Source organism: Protomyctophum parallelum (genome assembly GCF_964188405.1).
Source record: "Protomyctophum parallelum genome assembly, chromosome: 1".
Classification (NCBI taxonomy): Eukaryota; Metazoa; Chordata; class Actinopteri; order Myctophiformes; family Myctophidae; genus Protomyctophum; species Protomyctophum parallelum.
Genome location: NC_139697.1, coordinates 22014376 through 22032368, shown reverse-complemented (window position 1 = coordinate 22032368; position 17993 = coordinate 22014376). Strand labels below are relative to the sequence as shown.

Sequence of the window (17993 nt, the reverse complement as noted above, 5' to 3'; positions counted from 1 at the left end):
GCCATGCTGGGGACCGCTTCTATTACAAAGAGGCCCGTCATCTCATATAGGACGAGGCTAATATAGTGGCGATTATGTCGGTGCTATCTATATTCACTGTGTCACAGGTCATCCGTCTTTTTTTTTTTTTTTTTGGTGAACAGTCACTATAGCTAAACAGGACAACATCACAACAGAGTGGCTTGTTATGTCCTTCACCATAGCGCTGTAATGTCCCCTTAAGGCATGCTTTAGAAAGGCTGTGTTCTGGTCCAAAAAGGTACTTCAAACTAATAATAACGCCCCGGGCAACACTGTCTCGATAAACTCAAGCGGACACACAGTGACAGATTTATCTTCAAGCCCCATCTATCGCATTCTGGGCTATTGAAAAATAGCAGATCTACAAGCTCATAGCGCGCCACCGAGTGGCGCGCTACGAGCTTGTAGGTCTGCTATTTTCTAAAAAAAACGAAGAGCGACCGACATGGAAACATAGGCTTTTTCAGAAAACTGTCAGGATGTATAGAAGAATTTTTTTTAGAATCTGATCTCAGGTCAGAACGGGCTATATAATAATCCAAATGGGACAGAGAGAGAACCTATACAGGTCGACCATGGGGGCCCGTCCTCCTCCTCCTCCTCCTCCTCACCTTGTCTTCCTGAGCGCCGGCCCTGCGAGAGGCGTGAGGCGACCTGTGGTCCTGTGGCGGAGGAGGAGAGGAGCCGGGGGGGCGAGGGAGGGCTGGTGGTGGCGGTGACGAAGAGGGCTCGTCCTCCTCCACCTCCTCCAGCACCACGATGCACACACGGCTCGCCCGCTCCGACCGCATCGGGGCGAAAAGAAAAACAAGGCGCCGCCGCCGCGCACCACACCACGGAACCGATCGCTCTCCTCCTCCTCCCCGCGCACATGCGCATGCATACGCACGCACGCAACAAACACACTGCACTCTCCCCCCCCCCCTCACATATGTGCACAATTCAGGAACGCCGCAGCGGGGCAATAAAACCTCAGAGAAGAACACATTCCGTTCCGTTCAGAAACACATTCTTTTGCTCGTATTAAGAGCTACGATCCTGGTGGAAAAGAGCAGGTTCCGTCCCCGGTCGTTGCTGTGGTTACGTGTCAACCGATCTCTTCTCTCCTCTTGGAAGCGCACACGCTCTCTCTGGCACGGCGGCAGCAGGGGATTCCTTTGCGTTAATGGTGGCAGTATGCGAGCGAGCGGCATGCGGCAGAATGAGCGCGGCTGCCTAGCAGCAAAACAGGAAGCTCCGTATCCTCGCTATATGCCTGCGCTGCAGCTAAGCACGCGCGCACAAAGACAGACAGACACGGGCGCCTCTCGGACACGATCGGAGAGCTCTCACACGCACATACAGAGGGAGGAACACTCAGAGGCTGATTAGCGTTGACAAAGCTGGGAGCTGTGTGTGTGTGTGTGTGTGTGTGTGTGTGTGTGTGTGTGTGTGTGTGTCTGTGTGTGTGTGTGTGTGTGTGTGTGTGTGTGTGTGTGTGTGCGTGCGTGCATGTTCTTTTCATCTAGGCTGCTGAAACCAGCTCATTCAGAGCGAGGGAGAGGACAGACAGGGGAGGGAGGGATAGGAGGAGGGGCAGTGAGAGAGAGAGATAGAGAGAGAGAGACACACACAGCAAGGGAGGGGATAGAGTGAAAGATTAACTGCAGGCAGCCAGGTAGCTAATGTGTCTGCAACGCGCGCACATATCAGGCCTCTCCAATAAAAGATTGCGCGTGCGTGTGCACGCGTGTGCGTGCATGCGTGAGGCTGCGCAACAGTGACACATATTTCCGTGCTTAGACATATAGGCCTACATACAGACGTACATACAGAGGGACACACATTGCTGCGTATAGGAGTGGCTCTAGCACCACTCAATTTTCCAGAAAGCCGACTGTAGGGTTAAATGTTATACTGAGAACGATTTAACCCATTTAGACCAGAGGCCGATTCGGGGGGAAAAAAAGTCTTCTAAATCCTAAAGGTTTTCTGTTTCGGTAAGTGGTGCTCAACCTTTTTCATGTCAAGGACCCCCAGAATTATCTGTTCTGGGAAGCAAAGATTTGAGTTAAAAATGTTCGCTGTGAAAGAATATATATTCAAAGATTTGCACCATATTTTAAAAAATGTTCAAAAATAGATCTACAAGCTGGTAGCAACCTTGTAGATCGGCTATTTTTCAATAGTTAAGGTATAACATAATCCTTAAAAACACCAAAAGGGGTTCCCGAACTTCCCGTCCTGAATGGGATTTAAAAAGCCATTCCATACAAGGAGTTGCACAACCCACGCTGGTGGTGCGCGCTACTCTATAGTTTGTTGTGATGCCATCGACCAATTGAGCCAAATGAGTGTCTGGGAACTCACAAAGTTACTGCTGAAGTAGAAGAGGCTCTCATTATTCCCAAAAGTTAACAAGAAAAACCAAAATGAATGCCAGATCCGAGTGTGTTCGCATGTGCATGTATGTGTGCAGTGCGCGTGTGTGACAGTACTCGGTATCCCATTTGGTTTATTGGTGGTGTGGCTTCAAAATGTCCTCATCGCCTCATTATGAAACTAGAACACACTGCCTTTGTTGGGGAATGCAAGGCTAGCTAACAAGAGCAGTGTGTGTGTGCGTGTGCGTGTGCGTGTGCGTGTGTGTGTGTGTGTGTGTGTGTGTGTGTGTGTGTATGTGTGTGCGTGTGTCGGTCTCTTTTCATATTCAAGACCGCTCCTAAGAGAAGCAATGTGGCCAAGCCAAGCCGCATAACCCCATGAACCCAGAGAAAGTACTGAATTGAGACTTTAATGAGCCTGTCGTTTATAAATTATATATACAGCCCTTTATATATTTTCCTGCCCTTTCAAGTTGACTCTCCAATGTACACTTAGCTCAAAAAGGTAAAGAACATTTGTTTGTTTTTTTGCAAACAGCGCCTTGTGAAACAGTTCCTATTCTAGAGCTAGGCCAAGCCTAGTTCGGGAAGAAATGTCAATTTGACATGATGCAAGTTGGAAAAGCATGCGCCACTCACTCACTATATGTATCCGTCTGTCTGTGATGCGCATATACAGTATGTATCTGACATGTATGTGACACGCATATATGTATCCATCTGTATGTGACACGCATATATGTATTCACCTGTATGTGCTGCGCATATGTATCCATCTGTATGTTACGCGCATATATGTATCTGTCTGTGATGCACATATGTATCAGTCTGGGATGCGCATATACATTATTTGCATCTGTCGGTGCTCGGTATGTGATGCGCATATATGTATCCGTCTGTCTGTGGCGTGCATCTATGTATCCATCCGTCTGTGATGCACATAAATTCAGATTCTACCGGCACGACACCCCCACGGGTTCCACAATAAATTTTACGGTTTCACAATAATAAAAAAAAAAAATCTAAATTGATTTTGTGTTTCAAAATTATGAATCTAATCACCACTTTACTAGGTCAGATGCCGGACCTTGACGTGGTTTCCTCACATTACACAAAGTTTCAATATACTGTACATACTGTAACCAGAACACTGTACAACAAATGTCCCCCCCATCCCATAAAACTACAGAGAAAAATAGCAGATCTACAAGCTCATAGCGCACCACTGAGTGGCGCGCTACGAGCTTGTAGGTCTGCTATTTTAGAAAAATCGAAGAACGACTGACTGACTTTTTCAGAAAACTGTCATGATGTAGAAGAAATGTTTTAGAATCTGATCTCAGGTCAGAATGGGTTCATGTGTAGGACATGGAACAGAGCTATTGGTGGGCGGGCGGGGGACCGGCACTCTTTGAGACAGCTTATGCCGTCTCTGCCGTTACCATCGGTCTGTTAACCCATTATGACCCGAGATCAGATTAAAAAAATGTCTTCTGAATCCTGACAGTTTTCTGAAAAAGCTATGTTTCTATGTCAGTCGTTCTTCGATTTTTCAAAAATAGCAGACCTACAAGCTCGTAGGTATACTATGAGCTTGTAGATCTGCTATTTTTCAATTGCTAAAGCATAGCATAATGCTAACACCAAAAGGGTTTCCCGTCCCAAAATGGGTTAAGACACTAGAGCGTTGCCCATTGGGCATTGGCCTACTTGGAACATTGCAAGTTGGAAATGAATGCCCCACCCAGATATTATGTACGTGTCCATTTTATGCCCACAGGGTTCTTTGCCAGGTATGCCCAAATATGGAGTCCATGCCGACGTCAGAACATATTTGTGATGTCAGCACAGGCCAGCTCCATATATGGAGCCTGGGCAGGGGCCTGTCCACTGTGTCCAGACTCCAGAGCCAGGGGGCAGAGAGGCCTTATGTGGCGGTTCTGGACAACCGTGAGTCCGACCGACACCGGGCACTGCACTCCCTGTGGTGGTGTGGAACGTGTGTGTCGAATTTGAAGTCGGTGAGGCGAACGGTTCTCGAGTTACGTGGATTACAGACGTACGCACAAGAGACATGGCGCATTTATATACATAGATGTATTGTCTATATTGTGGACAGCACCCATTGAAGCTGCCGTGTAGATTATTCAGTTGGTGTCTTGAAATACAAAAAGGGAGATGCGTTTGCTTGTCTGGAACCAGTGTGGCATTCACAGCACCACAGTAAAGCATTGTTGGGCGAGCATGTGCAAAAAGACATGATACGCCGACAGTTGAGAGTAATGATTTGTCACTTCAGTTGCCAATTTTATGAGCTCAAGTGCACCCAAAAAACCCTGAACTTTTTGTGTTTTTTTGGCTCATACAAGTGCTCTGAATTTCCTGTGGAGTGTGATGTAAGAGCCAGCTAATTATGACATAAGAATTTGCCAGCAGATGTCACTGTTTTGCCTGTTTTCATTGCAGCTCTAAAGGCTTCACAGACACAGAGAAAATCCCAGGCCACAGAAAATCCACTGAATGTTCAAAGTTCAGATTGTTTTGGGTGTAATTGAGGTACCATGGCCAGCTATGCCAACAAACCAGTGACTGAGCAAAGCTAACCCACTATTTAACACTAGGAAGGCTGAAAATTCTTCACTACTACTCAGTCGGCTGAACGGTCAGGGGGACCGTGTTTTTGGTGCGATTTGATTGGCCACTCTCTCCCCCACTCGTCCCTCTCCAGCTGGAGAAGACATTGTTCAAGCCTGCATCCCATTTCCAACAAATTAAATCATATATGTTTCTAAACACATGTTTTCACTCCTAAAATGTATAAAACTAATAATACATGTGAAAAAGATATATTTTGCCGTTGCCCGTTAGTGCTATATTGCAACATAGCCATGGAAGAGTGTCGCGTTGCTGCCTTCTGTTGTTTTTTTTCCCCTTCCAAAAGAGCAAGATCACTTGTCTTTTCTTGTGTGTTATCGATGTAATTAATATATGTGACCCCACACGATGTACAGACTGCTTGACTAGGCATGTAAACATGACATAATTGTATTAATGTTTAAGTGTAATGATGTTATTGACCGGATTGTCCGTAGTCCTCCAGCCGTTAGCTTACAGTTGCTAATATTATAAGCAACTGTAAGCGAGTGAGTCGAGTTATATCAGTTTAATTAATAAAAAACATCGTTCAGAATACGGCCGTTAGCACTGTGAATTCAACATCCGGTGAGGAGAGGATACGGATCGTGTATGTGTTGTGTATGGAAATCAGCGCATACAGTGGCTTACCGGATGTAAGCCTTGCACACTAAATAGAAAGCCTGCAGCCTGGTGATACAAAAAATAAACTCCACACGTGAAATGCCACTGCATGTTGAGGAGAAACCCCAGCTCAGCTGCTGTTTATAACATTGTGCAGTTATTGAATTCATGAACATTTGCATGCTTCCCTGAGAGGGAGAGAGAGAGAGAAAAAGGAAAGTTCCACGGATCTGGTCGCTTGCAGAAAAGTTTACAGATAAAGAAGGACGGACAGGCTGAACTATTTTGACTGACAAAGAGCTGGCGATATTTAGCCTATATGCCAGAATAGGCTGTGCTGTGAAACAAATTAATCCACAGCAGCAGGCCTACATACGTTCCACGTCGCTTTCAGAAATAACTGTTATTTTGACTGACAAAACATTTAGCGGTTCGGGAGGTCTATCTGGTTGGAATTATTTCACACACTTTTTATTTTGTATCGCGCATCGGCAAGCGTTCTCGCTTCATGGAAAGTAAATGTCGGGTCGAGTCTAACCGAGCATTCAATAATAATAATAATAATAACAATGATAATAATCATTGTATTGGCCCAGGCCGTAGCGTAACGGTCTGGGCACCGGACTGGTGATCCAGTCGCGGTGTGCCGCGGGTTCGACTCCCGGACCCGACACGGCCTTTACCGCATGTCATCCCCCCCATCTCTCTCCCGTTTCCTGTCAGCCTACTTTCTATCCCTTAAAAAAATCAATAAAGGCGTAAGCCACAAAAAAAATATCTTAAAAAAAACAAAAAAAAAAATCATTGTATTCATATTCCTATAATCTTATCAAAATAATAAACAAATTCCAAGTTAATTAACCAGCCAAACGTATATGATTTAATTCGTTGGACATGGAATGCAGGCTTGAACAACAACAACAACAATGCCGTCTCCAGCTGTCTGTTTGTGTGTTCTTTTTTTTTCCTCCACCCATTTTCTTTAGATCATAACTCGCTCATTTTTTGCTCATACCTAAAATCATATTTACAAAACGTTTCAAATGGGAAAAAAAACAGAGATGATTTCAATCGAATATTTAGACAAAGTCATGCAAGGGGAACTTTCTCTGGACTCCATGGGCTGAGAAAATAAACATTGAAATCTCAAATTCAGTCTGAACGGCTGCTCAGACTTCCTAGTGTTAAGATTCAACCTGGGCACATTTGAATCATAAGAACCACCAGTCTCTAATTAGACCTGCACCACAGCCAGTCATGTTGGGTCCCGTGGGCCTTCGGAATAAGACGGTCCGTGCGACAACTTTTGAAATTGGAAATGTGTGATAAGTGACTGGAATCCCGAAATACTACATACTGTATGTGTGCGACTGCGACATCAGTGTTGATTTCGTCGACCAATACTATGACAAAATTAAGCAATAAGCCACTAGAGGTCTCAGGTTACCGGGTATTTTACACTGCCTGGGAGCGTACGAAGACCCGACGCGAAGCGGAGGGTCTACCTCCCAGCCAGTGTAAAATACCCGGTAAGCTGGGGCCTCGAGTGGCTTATTGCTTTTCTAAAACGGTTACAAACATATAGCAATATTAAAACTATTAAATTCACAAAAGTATCTACGCTTTGTGCCACCAGAGCGAGCGACCCAGAGCCAAAACACATCCTTGTTTTGCTCCGCAAGTAGCCTATGTGACGGGAGAATAGCGCTTGATGTATTTACGGGGCTGCCTGGAGCCACACATTCACAGTCATATGAGCCGGGCGGTGCTTAGACGCCCGCACGGTGCACGGCATGCGTTTGTAAAGCAATCAAGCGCTCCCCTTCCCCAGTTCAGCTACAAGGCTGCAGTTTGATACAAAGTGATTGAAGCAGTGGGTTATCGGTGAAATTTACACCGGTCACATGACGGTAACCAGCCAATCAGAATGAAGTATTGGGACTACCCGTTTTAGAACTACCTTTTTACACTGACGAAAACTAAATGGAAACCAGATGAAAACTAAGCTGTGTTGACTAAAGCTAAGACTAAATATATTGACGATTTCGTAGACTAAAATGTTAGGAAGGGACCATTGATCCAGTACAAGTCATTTTACACTCGGTTGCATGCTGAAAATAGCAGATCTACAAGCTCACAGCGTGATGCGTTGTGGGCTTGTAGATCAGCCATTTAAAACTAGACTAACAGTAAAACATTCCATGTGACAAACTAAATGAAAACTATTCAAGAGACTGACTAAAAACTAAATTTGCTGTCAATATCAACACTGGCGTGCATGCTTTTTTTTTTACAGGAGACAAGCTGGGCTTAAAATACCAGCGTTGGTGCTGAGCTAGCGTTTCTACAGCAGTGAGGAAAAACATAAACACAGGCTTCTACAGTGCAGTAAAGTGCACCACGTTTCATTTCATCAATACAATGAGATGCGTGCGCATTCCTCTCACTGCCACACACACACACACACACACACACACACACACACTGACCCTAAATCCATGTGGACAGCATGTTATGCAGGGTTTCACAGGCCTTTTGGTCTGACCTTATGAACAGGAACCACTGTGTGTAATAGAATCCAGCTTGTCCACACACCGTCTGTCAAACACTTGCACATGTGCTCAACCGGCCACTTTTACGACCACGTCAAGTTAACCCCAACATCTCATCCTTGTCTCTTCTTCGCCATCTCCCATAACTCCATAACTCTTTGGTTTACCAGCCAAAGCGGCTGTTCAGTTTACAAAAACTAACAGCTATGCAGACTCGGAGATTAAAATTGGGTGCATTTTGCATCCCAAGACGCAGTTTATAGTTAAGGGACGCACTACAACAACGACCTGTCTGCATCCACGGGATGCACTACTGTACTAGTGTTTGTTTATTCTAGTTTATTTTGCTAGCATTAGTTATAATAATCATTTCTTCTTCTGTTTTCTACATAAATATAACCACATTATAACCATATAAAATGAAATGGGAGTTAAATGCCACAATTTGTAAAAATGGCAAAATGTGACTCCTAAGTCCTAACGTTGTTGAAGTGGGACTCCTCTAAAAGGCCATCCCTGCATCCTGGGACTCATTTACATTTACATCACTGCAGACTTCTTTTTCCCCAGCCAAAAACAATAAATACCATACATACTGTATTCCAATGACTATCATAAACAACATAAAGACAATTAACATGTTTTTTGTGGACTCAAGACAGAATTGCAAACTTGCCATGGCTTGATAATCCACCCTATCTTAATGTATAGCAGCAACGTACCAGAGTAAATCAGTTATAATTTAGTGACATAGCAAACTGCAACAAATAAACCCCCGTCTGCCATCCTGACTAAGGTCCAGCCCAAATGGAACAGGTAAATTAAGCATTCAATCAAACTTTGCACTTCTCTACATGGCACTCTAAAAACATAACACTTGATTTAATATGCTTTAAAATGTCCATTACACTTGGCCTATAGCCCTATGCCCATCATGATTCACCAAACATGTGGCTGCAATCTAGTTGGCTGAGTGGCCAGCTCAGCAGAATGGGGAAACAAAACTAAAATGTTCAACCATGATGTGCAAAAATCTAAAGTGCCAATATGGCTGTGCAAAATATCAATCTGGTTACTTACAACGGTGGTTCCCAAAGTGGGGTCTGGGGACCCCTAGGGGTCCTTGAGGGAGTTCCAGGGGGTCCCTAGCTAAATGATAGTTTGGAACCAAATGGACCGTTAAGGGTCTGTAACTCTGAGTGTACAAATGGAACCAAATGGGGGTCCGCGGGCTAATTAGTGTCAATGTGGGGGTCCTTGACATGAACAAGTTTGGGAACCACTGACTTACAATATTATATACCGTCGTAGCCGCTCTCCCGTTGAGGTCTATCCAGGTCACCTGGAGTTACCCTTTTGACCCGAACATGTATCATGCTACCTATCGACACACCGCCTGAGCTTGTAGATCTGTGAAGATGAATATTCTTCGGGACAATAAAGATTATTATTATTATTATTATTGAAAAATGTGGCGCAAATCTTTGAATATATATTCTTTCACAGCGAACGCTTTTAACTCAAATCTTTGCTTCTGGGGGGGGGGGGGGGGGTCCCTGGAACAACATATTGGGGGTCGGCGGCCAATTACATATAATTTTTGGGGGTCCTTGACATGAAAATGTTTGAGAATGACTGACCATCGTTCTTTTCACAAAAGTGTGAAGAAAACATTTGTAGAATCGTCCTCAGGTCTAAATGGGTTTTAAAAGGGTAGCTTTAGGAAAAAATCACAAACGGAAGCCATTTCTTGCATGAACATTTTAAAATGTTGGCTCGTAATATGTTATAGGCCAGAGAAGCTGGTTAGTCTCCATAATTTAAATCTACCATACAAATATCTATATGCCATTGGCGGCTGGAGGGTTGTTTATTTTGTTCTCTCCAAAGTGAACAAAGAAGATGACCGATTAGCCGCTTTCTTACCTTAACCCATTTAGACGATTGTACAAATGTCTTCTAACTCCTGACAGTTTTCTCATACATGTCAGTCGTTCTCATACATTTTCATGTCAAGGACCCCAAAAAAGATATATGTAATTGGCTGCCGACCCTCATCTGAAAATATGTTGTTCCATGGACCCTCCAGAAGCAAAGATTTGAGTTAAAAACGCTCTGATATATATTCAAAGACTTGCACTGTCTACATTTTCATGTTTTTTCAAAAATAGCAGACCTACTAGCTCGTAGCGCGGCACCCGGTGCAGCGCTACGATCTTGTAGATCTGCCCTCACATCCATTTGAATGCACTAGATCTGAGTGGCGTCTGAGTGGGGGGGGGGGGGGGGGGGGATTTTGAGGTTGGATCGATGCAGCCGTCGAATGCAACGCAGTGAGTGGAGCACCTTTCATTGATTAATTCATTGATTAATTTGATTTACGAAGCGAACGTTCCCTGCCACGGATGCTGACGCAACACAACGCTCGATGGCTCCGGAGAAGCTGAGCAGAAACTAGGCATGCCAACCAACAACAAACAACGGTAAACAATTCCACTGACAATGAAATTGACCTGGATTTATCTAAATTGGTTGCCGTCGGGAGGAAACCTCATAACTCTATTTTTGAGGTTTTTGATATTTCTTTTGGCATAAATCAGTGCTATTGAACACCCTTTACGCCTGTGTGTTGTTTCGAAAATATTGAACCAATAGAAAGTAGTAAAAAGTGCTTTGGACAAAACCTCAACTCCATTGGACCCTCAAAATGTCTGCTAAAGCAACTAACTCCACCACCTGTCCTAAACCCCTCTCTCATGGACGTAATTGACAATATATAAAGTTACAACACCAACTTTGATGAGGCTGTATTGCTTTGTTTTAAAAATAAGGTTTTCTTAATTTCCTGAAAAATGAACATTTTGGAGTTATGAGGTTTCCTCCCGACAGCAGAGATATTTAACTGGATGCAGCTTAATTACCTACGTATATATTTTATGTTGACCATTAGTATACTATGCGAGAGTATCAGGCAAACAAGACAAGAAAAAAAAGGATTTGGCAATATATTATGATCGTTGGTTTTGCCATGTGCAGTGCATTTCATAACGCTCATGTTTTTGTCAAATGAGGGAGGTACGTACTACGTAAAATGTCTAAGGGTGCGTTCGGAAATGCGCACCGGGAATTCACACGAATTCACACGAATCACACCGGACAACCCCAGCTTCAGGGTAGGGTCGCTCAGTGCGGACACTCGGCACACCCCGGTGCGCTGGATTTTCGAACGACAACGCACCGAGTGCACTGAATAAACGAACGACAAGAGAGCACACCAGTGCGTTCAGGGCACATTTCCGAACGCACCCTAAGTAACATGCAGCACTCTAGCCATGGTGCACATGACGCTCGTATACTTCACGAGCGTCATGGCGCGACTCGGGGCTGTTTTTTTTTGGGACTACTACATTTACAGAGCAAATTTCAAATATGAAACAATGTAACAATGTAACAATGTTGCTGGGTCGGCCATTAGCACATGCATTCCATAAATTTAAAGCTCCTGTCGACTGGAACAATCTCCCCAGTTCCTTCAGATCCATTAACTCCCTCAATATTTTTAAAGTGTCTATCATTACTCATCTCCAAACACCATGCTCCTGTTTCTAAATGCCTCCGATTGTTCAGATTTTTCTCTCTTTCCTTACATCATGCGGCAAATTTACTATTTACTATTTTCAAGTGCATGTTTGAACTTGGTCATGATGTATTGACAATGTTGTTAATGTCTGTCATGATGCTCAGCCTGTTGTTCTTCCGGTGTATGTTCATCATCTTGTATACTTGTATCATTACTATATTGACTTATTGATACAATGTTGTGGGTGAATAGGTGGGATGGGAGCGGCTAGGTTTGGGAGAGCTTTGTTGTTTGATTGTCTTGAATTTGCTGTAAGTTGCTGGACCCCCTCGAAAACGAGATGATACATCTCAAGGGGATATCCTTTCTCAATAAAGGTTCATATATATACTGTATATATATATATTCCGTATTGTTCAATAAAAAAAAAGATTTATCGGATCACCAGGTTCTCGGATTACACGCCCCTGTCGGCTGGGAGGTGTTATTGCACACTGGGTGCGTTCGATATATACACTGACTGCACTGTGCCAATACAAACTAATGGGCGAATGCAATGCAGAAATCCTTTTTATTGAACAACGCAGGATGCACGCGTGCTAATATCCAACCATCATTCCAATCATGTTTCAGGGCTAGCAGAACTCATGTGTCCTTACCACACACTGAGGGAGGGAGGGAGGGAGGGAGGGAGGGAGGGAGGGGACGATAGACAGACGAGTCATGCAGTACACACACACACACACACAGAGCTGTTTACAGGTTTGGCTTTCAGATACCAGGCTTGGACACTGCTGATGTGTGCACTATGGATGCATCTGACATTCCCCTGACACACCCACCCACACACACACACACACACACACACACACACAGCATTACAGTGCACTCTGCCTGTCTGATCTTGTGCGTTCTTATCCAGTTGTATGTGGATGGGTGTGAAATCCGAGGTTGTTTTTCGTATACTATTAAAATGAATAATCTTGAGACAAAATGCTGATATTTGTGACTGCAAAAAAAAAAAAAGTTTTATACCCTGAATAACATGTACATAACGATAAAATGTGACATAGACGTTTACAAAATGCTGTACCCCCTCCAACTGTATATACTTTCCCCATTTTAACTGTTTTTATTGTATTTTGAGTTTTGACACTTGCTCTGGCAATGTAAACGTATGTTTTCTCGTGTCAATAAAGCTCCTTTGAATTGAATTGCAATCCTTTTCTCTCTCCAGTCCACAGACCACAACAGACCAGGTATTCTACAAACTAAGCTACAGCACGCCCTCTAGAGGCCAGATGGAGTACTATCTGTCCCCCACTGGCAGCAATAACTGCCAAGAGAGAGATTCTGTCCCATGATCAAGACTAACCCTGGCCTCTCAGGCTCAACCAGCCTGCATCAGTGACAGTGTCCTGGCTATTTTTGGTCTCTTTCTTTGTCTGGTTCTCTGTCAGCAAGGCAAATGGAGAGAACAATAGAGAATGGAGAGGGGGGGGGGGGGGGGGGGATCTAATCTCAAACACCCTTCCGTTGCCTGGCCGGAAGAGTGGTCAGGCCAAGACAGGCCAGGCCAGGACAGGACAGAGGCCTTGCACCACCCAGTTTGGCTGAACTCTATCCCATTTAGACCTACAAATGTCTGTTTGTAGTAAGGTCCAAATGGGTCTAAATGTCAGTGGTATTTAATGTCAAGGACCCAGAATTATCTATATTTGGCCGCAGACCCCCGTCCCCCGTCCCCGTCTGAAAATGTGTTGTTCCCCCGCAGAAGCAAATATTCGAGTTAAAAAAACGTTCACTGTGAAAGAATATATATCTGCACATTTTTCAACGGCTAAAGTTGAAAATATAATGGCGACACAGACGCGTCCTCAGGTCTAAATGGGCTACACAGACAGTGTCTCCCCTGTCCACATTTAGACCCAGTGTAACCCAAGGAGGAGAGGTCTGAGCGGCATTCACCGACAATGCCTCACTGTTTCCGTTTGTCTTCTTCTCTCGCGGTCCATCGGTTCAATTTACAATTTAGGCATTTAGCAGACGCTCTTTATCCGGAGAAACTTAACGCGTGGGAACGTCATGGTGCCGAGAAAGAACACTACTAGTCAACAAAAACACGGTAATAGTCACGTAGGTAGACCCAGAGCCATAGAGAGGCCGAAGTCACTCTATGGCTCTGGGTAGGCCGCTAGAGCAGAGACGACAGTGTGTAGTGCCGAAAAGACATAGGAGGATGCCAGCCAGGTAAACCTTGTCCAAAGCAAATCCATGCATCCCAAATAACATCGATTACTTCAGTGGTTCCCAAACATTTTCATGTGAAAGACCCCCAAATTGACCGTGGACGGTGGACCCCACCCATTTGAAAAGATATGCCAGGGACCCCCATATTCTAGCAGTGATTCTCAACCAGTTTTTTTCCAGGACGCCCAGGTTTGACCTGAATTAGGCTACGGTGTCCCCTATTTAATGGAATTTCTATCTCTGGGACCACCAATTTATATTGTAAAATCAATGTTCATTTAACTCAGAGAGTGTACAAACGGAACCAAATGGACCCGTCACATGCTGTGGTACTACGACCAAAACACCACTGCACGCAATAACTGGTGTGTGGGAGTGCGAGAGATGTCAAACCACAAACCGGCTTTAGACCACAGTGAGAAGCACCAACTAAAAATGTCAAAGTATTTGCTATTTACAGTAGAGTAAGATTATTGGGTCCAATCCCAACTTTGAAGAGTGAAAGTGCAGAGAGAGAGAGAGAGAGAGAGGGAGAGAGACATTTAGTTTGGACTTAATCAAACTATTGTCAATCTTTCCATTTCATTGCAGAGACATGACGAGTGGGCGAAGACAGAATTTGGTTATGGTGAAATAATTTCCTTTACGTTGCGCAACTTGCGCTGCAAGTACAGGTCATGTTCTAGTTGCCCAAAGGTCATGCCCACTTGCCCAAATAAAATTGAATTACCATTCAATTTAACTTTTATTTTTTACTTTCTGGGCTGTGCGCTAAAAAATGCCGAATACCTAGCTATGAATGACTGAGTTCAAACTTGTCATTTTATATTTTTGAGGGGCGCGTATATATAAACAAACATTGTCCTAACACAAACATTAAATGTCATTGATAATGAATGGCCAGTTTTACGTAATTGTCCCAACACAAATATTGTCCTAACACAAACATTAAATGCATTTGACAATGAATGGCCAGCTTTGAGTTTTTGCGTATAAACACAAACATTGAAGACGAAGGTGAGGACGCAAATTTCTAATTGGCCGGAATGAGATGATGCATTATGATGTATGATGATAAGAGGAGCGCCCCTCACTTCACACAGGTGTGATTTTTAAGTATAGCAACAGTGAAAACAGCACATTATACGTATACAATGCTCTTATTTTACATGGGAGGCATACTTTGGTCCGACATATCATTGGTTCGACTCAGGAGAGGGTTGGGGTTAGGTTTAGGTGTGCTGCCCCGTGCTTGCGGTTAGGGTGAGGGTTTGGGGTAGGTACTAGGTAGTCGATCGGACCAATGGTATGTCGGACCAAAGTATAGGAAGCATTTTACATTCCACAGACCAGCAGACAGAGCGCTCTGGCCACGCTCAGGCCTTTAGACAGATATCTCGTGTCCATTCTCAAACAAGCACTTGCCCGGTCGGGCAACCTGAAAGCAAACTCCACCCGCCCAGAAAGTTTTTATTTACCTGCCTGGGCAGGTGGGCAACCCTGAATTGTGATGCAATATTGACATTTTCTAAATTAAAAATATAATAGTACATTGCCCAAGAACCATGAGACGCTAAATATCTTTTGTAAGTGCAGAAAACGTGAGCCCCCAGTCCAGTCTACTCAAATGTCACAGTCGGTCACACGGACAACAAGGCGTTGCTATGTCATTAACCCATCCAGGACGGGAAACCCTTTTGGTGTTTAAAGGATTAGGTTATGGTAAATGGTAAATGTTGCATTTATATAGCGCCTTTATCCAAGGCGCTTTACAGAGATTGTGCATTACATTCACCCATTCACACACACATTCATACACCGATGGCAGCGGAAACCATGCAAGGCACCAACTAGCACATCGGGAGCAATTAGGGGTTCAGTGTCTTGCTCAAGGACACTGAACCTGACACTGAAGGACAGTAACTCTGGGGGAGCCCGGGTTCGAACTGGCAACCTTACAGTTACCATCCAGGCACTCTACCCCTGAGCCACCGCCGCCCATATATACATTATACTTTAGCTATTGAAAAATAGCAGATCTACAAGCTCGTAGCGCGGCACAGAGTGCTGCTATTTTTTCAAAAATCTTGAAAATGTGGTGCAAATCTTTGAATATATATTCTTTCAGAGCAAACGTTTTTTTAACTCAAATCTTTTCTTATGGGTTGGGTTACTACTGAACATCATATTTTGAGATTGGGGGGCGGGGGGGGGGGGGGGTTATGTAATATGTTTTTGTATTTGAAGTTTGTTTGATTTACTCTCTTTTCTGTTTATTTTCCATTATTATTGGGCTCAGCCTGGGAGCTGGCCAAGACGGTAATTCCAGACAGGCTTTCGTTCACTTCAGCAACAGGTGACTGTCCAAATCTCCTACTCAGAAAATGTTTGGCATGCGCTATAAGTTGCTGGCAGGAGCCAAGGCAAAGTACAACTTGAGCCACACTGTTACACAAGGCTAATCAATTTTTAGTTGGCCCCAAAAGTTTAACTAATTTTCTAATTTAAATGCATTATTTATGGCAGTACATGGTTTTTCTAATTGCACAACAAGAGTTCAAATGACTTAGGTGGAAAGTAACTAAGTGCATGTACTTAAGTACTGTACTTAATTATACTTTTGAGGTATTTGTAGTTTGCTTGAGTATTTCCAATTTCAAATACTTTTACTCCACTACATCTCAGAGCCAAAATGTGTACTTTTACTCCAGTACAATTATTAAAAAACGTACTAATTACTTTTTGATTAGAAAACATACATTAACCATTTCAACCACCCTATATACATTTCAGCCATTTGAAAATAGCGGATTTTTAGTACTTTAAGTATATTTTGATGCCGATACCGTTGTACTTTTACTTGAGTACATTTTAAATACGTCAAGGTCCGGAGTACATCTACATTGCAACATTTATACTTTTACTTAAGTAAAATATTTGAGTACTTTTTCCACTCCTGTTTTTTTTTTATAACTACATGTCTACACCACCACACAAGAATTAAGTTGACATTTGGACTACATATACAGTATTAGCAGGCTATACTGTGTCAAGCCATAACATAAGGCATCACCACCAGTCACCACATAAACAATAGACTCCACAGACAACATAACAATCCATTAACAAGATCCATTAGTGAAGGCTATACCTAGCACTAGCAGTGGCACCTACATATGGGTGGTACAAGTTAACCAATAACCACCACTAACTAACTTGACCAACAGAACAACAACATACAGTACACACAACATATACGGTAGAGGGTTTTACGCGTATATGTGGCGTTAAAAAAAGCGTAAAATAGCATTCCCAGTTCTTCAATTGAAACAATCTAATAGATACGACGAACTAATCTTTATTAAAAAAACAGTTACTTGGTAGCATTCGGACTAGCCCTATACTATAACAGAATACAACTGTTACTGAGCAACAGTGGGCTCCATAGATACTACTCGCTAGTTTGTGTAGCAAGCGTTTTAGCTAGTCGGCTCAGCTAACACAGAGTGTGACACGCCGACTAAACTTTATACGTTAACTATTACGAGCGGTATCTCTCTCCGGTTGTAGTTACCTGGTCCCGGATCTTCAGGACCATCATATTCCGATCGTTCGTTCGTTGTTCCCCCGCGAGGTGAACAACAACACGGTCTGTCTGCCCCGCGTGTCTGAGCTCCTGTCCTGCTGACGGGAATGGGATGCACGGTGCTGTGCTGCCACTGTGCTGCCAGTCAGTCCTCAGTCAGTCCTGAGCCCCTGAGCACAGTGGAGCTGCCCTTCTTCCCTTCCTATACTATAGCCGTGATGGCTATCATATACAATACAAACATGGAGCACAGACACTCAGAGAGGCGGGGAGGATTTGTGCCGAACTTGTATTCTGTGCTATTTTGAAAAATAAATAAACATTTTAATTATATAAAAAAATAAAATCAAGAAGAAAGAAAAAAATCAGACCTGTCTGAACTG

At 43.6% G+C, this 17993-nt stretch overlaps 1 protein-coding gene across 3 annotated transcripts in view; it reads right to left on the bottom strand.

Annotated features, from left to right (window-relative positions):
- Positions 1–17704, bottom strand: part of LOC310858054 (serine/threonine-protein phosphatase 6 regulatory ankyrin repeat subunit A-like) — a 68086-nt gene extending 50382 nt beyond the window's left edge. For 2 of the 3 annotated variants that reach the window (XM_083764106.1, XM_083764107.1), the window contains exon 1: positions 17599–17704. In XM_083764106.1, coding sequence (XP_083620232.1) covers positions 17599–17625 — 27 coding nt within the window. In that variant the 5' untranslated portion in view covers positions 17626–17704. Of the gene's footprint in view, positions 1–632; positions 958–17598 lie in introns of those variants that run through there. The other variant, XM_083764105.1, reaches the window with a different exon arrangement.
- Between the last annotated feature and the right edge of the window lie 289 nt (positions 17705–17993).